The sequence below is a fragment of the Sinocyclocheilus rhinocerous genome, unplaced genomic scaffold, assembly GCF_001515625.1.
Source record: "Sinocyclocheilus rhinocerous isolate Xijiao unplaced genomic scaffold, SAMN03320098_v1.1 scaffold4140, whole genome shotgun sequence".
Taxonomy (NCBI): domain Eukaryota; kingdom Metazoa; phylum Chordata; class Actinopteri; order Cypriniformes; family Cyprinidae; genus Sinocyclocheilus; species Sinocyclocheilus rhinocerous.
The window spans coordinates 22,985-26,258 of NW_015661995.1; the positions used below are offsets into that span (position 1 = coordinate 22,985).

The 3,274-nt window shown below is 36.6% G+C and overlaps 1 protein-coding gene across 1 annotated transcript in view; it reads left to right on the forward strand.

Annotated features, from left to right (window-relative positions):
* The window catches only part of LOC107727140 (uncharacterized), a 4,493-nt gene extending 1,514 nt beyond the window's left edge, over nt 1-2,979 (forward strand). Inside the window, exon 4 of the mRNA XM_016536926.1 lies at nt 2,662-2,979. Coding sequence (XP_016392412.1) covers nt 2,662-2,979 — 318 coding nt within the window. The remainder of the gene's footprint in view (nt 1-2,661) is intronic.
* The last annotated feature ends 295 nt before the right edge of the window (nt 2,980-3,274 follow it).

A 3,274-nucleotide genomic window follows, 5' to 3' on the forward strand; every position in this document is an offset into this window, starting at 1 on the left:
GTGAAGCAGGAGAATTTGCAACTTTTTCGGGTTTTCGCAAACACTTAAAAAGAGTTCATGAAGGAAGTAAAGGAAGTAAATGTGTTGAAGATGATGCTGTTGTTCATAATGCAGTTGGGCTACCAAGTAATACTGATATGGCTACATGTTCAAAGGACAGTTCTTTGCCAGTTCCCAGCAAAAACGCTACCGATTTGTGTGCATCAGCAATAGCACAATTGCAAGCTGCAGGTGTTAGTCAGACTACTGTTGATACTTTTGTTATGTCTATGGAGGAAGTAGTTCAAGACATCCAGGATCAAGTAAATGAGACAGCTATAAATTGCTTTTCTTATTTTCAGAAAACACGGACATTAAAAGTTCAATTGAGCAGTCATTCCATGAAATTGAAAACCCTTTCACCATGCTTAATTCCATATCTAAACGAAAATCATATTTTACCAAAAAATGGGGAATTGTCCAGCCTGTGGAGAAAGTAATTGGGGTCAGATTTGACAACAGAAAAAACAGGACTACTGGAACTTATGAGCACCCAAACACTACATGTAGATTCAAGTCAGGTTTACCTAATAAAAACGGTATTTACTCTGATATTGAAGATGGACTGTACATAAAAAGTAATCCCCAGTTTTCGACTGAAAAAAATGCACTTCAGATTCAATTGTATTATGATGAATTCGAGACTGCCAATCCTTTGGGGTCAAAAAAGGGATTCACAAATTAGGCGGTATATATTTTACTTTGAGAAATTTCCCACCACAATTTAATTAATCTCTAACAAACATACATTTATGTGCACTTTTCCTTGCCCAAGACATCAAAACATATGGATTTGACGCAATATTGAAACCTATTGTAAATGACATAAAAGTCCTTGAAAACAAGGGTATGCAAGGACCTGCCGGATTTGTGCGTGGAAGCATTGTCCAAGTAACGGGAGATCTTCTTGGTTTACATGGCCTTTTTGGATTTGTTGAATCTTTTAGAGCTCGGAATAACTGTAGGTTTTGTCTTGCTGAAAGGGAAGATTATCAAACTGTGTTCTGTGAAGATGAGCCAAATGTAACTTTCCGCACCAAAGAAACACACTTACGACACTGTGAAGCTCTACAATCAGACCCAACACTACATAAAGTTTGTGGTGTGAAACGTACATGTTTGTTAAACACTCTGCAGTACTTTAATATATCAGACAACTTTTCTGTAGACATAATGCATGATATTTTAGAGGGGGTTGCTCAGTTTGAATTAAAACTTGTTTTAAAATATGTTCAAGCTAATTTTTTGACAGCGAAAGAGTTGGATGGCAGATTAAATTAATTTAATTATGGGTACATGGAGAGGAGAAATCGGCCTCCTTCTGTAAAACTGGATGACGAGAGCAATGATTTGGGCATAAATGCAATACAGTGTTGGTGTCTACTCCGAAATGTACCGCTAATATATGGTGACATTGTGCCCCAAGACGATAAATACTGGCAATTACTACTACTTTTACTACAAATAGTGAACATTGTATTTTCTACCATTTTAACTGAAGGACTTACTGTTTATTTGAAACACTTAATTACTGAGCATCACAGGCTGTTCAAGTGCTTATTTCCAGGAAAGAATCTGCTGCCTAAACATCATTTAATGTGTCACTACCCTCGGTGTATACAAAATATTGGGCCTATTGTTCACATGTGGTCAATGCGATACGAGTCCAAACACAATTTCTTCAAGACTCAACCAAAATGTTTCAAGAACATAACTGGGTTGGGGTTAAACAAATATTCTAGGTTTAATGCAAGTTCAGCTCAATTGACAACATTTGTGGAATATAGTTCATTACCATTTACAAAGAAATAAAAAACTACAATGGATGTGCATAGTCACACATTTCTGAGCTTTAAGGGCAGAAATGTAATTATAATACAATTATATAATTTTTCCAAAGGCCTTACATGAATTCTTCTGTTAAAACACGTTAATTGAGCTGTAAAGTTGTTTAAAACATTTTTATTGTGTTTGTATTAAAGAATGAGGGACACGCCAAAATTTATTTTTGTGGGAAATAATTCCACAAATGCTGTCAACTTAACTTATATCAAATTTTGAATATTCTTTCTGAAGTAAATGATTTACACAAGTGTTTGTTGTTTATGATGTTTTTGCAGATTGAACAGGACTTGTGGCCAACTACATTCATGCTCAAAGTTATTCAGCAAAGCAAAAGTCTTAACTCCTCCCAAGCCCTTCAGGACCTGATTGACTGTGCTGAAATGACTGTGAAGGAGAATGAAATGGGGGATGCAGGTTAGACTGTCAGAGTTCAGAATACGATTGTTTAGACTTCTCCATGTATTTTTTTTTTTCTGATGTTGCCATTTCTGTTTTTTTTTCTTTTTCCCCAGGATGGAACAGTGACATTGCTTCTATTCTTCTTTTACTTCATTTGATCCCACCTTCACCACAAGGCAGAAAGAGACCTGGAAAAATGTCCGCATCTCAAGCAGAAAAACACCTCATCATCTTCAAAAAGGTAAATTTGGTCTTTACTGTCATTACCTGTAGTCTGCCTAAAAGCAATGTCTGTTGGGCTAATTATATTGTGAAAAACTAATGTAGAGAGCGTCAATTGGAGAGCTGGTTTTAATTTTTCATTTATTTCATCTTTAGTCCGGGACTAACATACAAGAGCACCTGGACTCCATTGAAGAAAGCACACAGTCATACCTGCTTGCCATGGGTCCAAAGAAGAACAGCATTCATGGATACTACATCATTCTCGACAAGAAAGCCATACCGTGCAAATCAGTGAGTGGTCTCAGTGCCTTTGATGAACTTTTCAAAGCGCACTTTGTGTTTGGTGCATCTTACAGCAAAGTCCTGCACAACATGTGCACCTTTGTACAAACAACAGTTTTTCAGATTGACATTGGCAAGGTTAAAGAGTGTCCAAGAGTTGCCGAACTCAGAGCTAGATTCCTGCGTTAGATTTGATTGCTGGAAAAAATGATTTGTTTTGTTTGTTTTTGTTGTCTGGAAAACACAAATATTCTTGTTCGACATCTAAAGTGAATTCATGGGTTCTTGCCTGGCAAATCACTTTGACTAAAATGTGGTGAAGCAGGTTGCTGTTTAGAATTTGCAACTTTTTCAGGTTTTCGCAAACACTTAAAAAGAGTTCATGAAGGAAGTCAAGTTTTGTTCTGTGTTGAAGATGATGCTGTTGTTCATAATGCAGTTGGGCTACCAAGTAATACTGATATGGCTACATGTTCAAAGGACA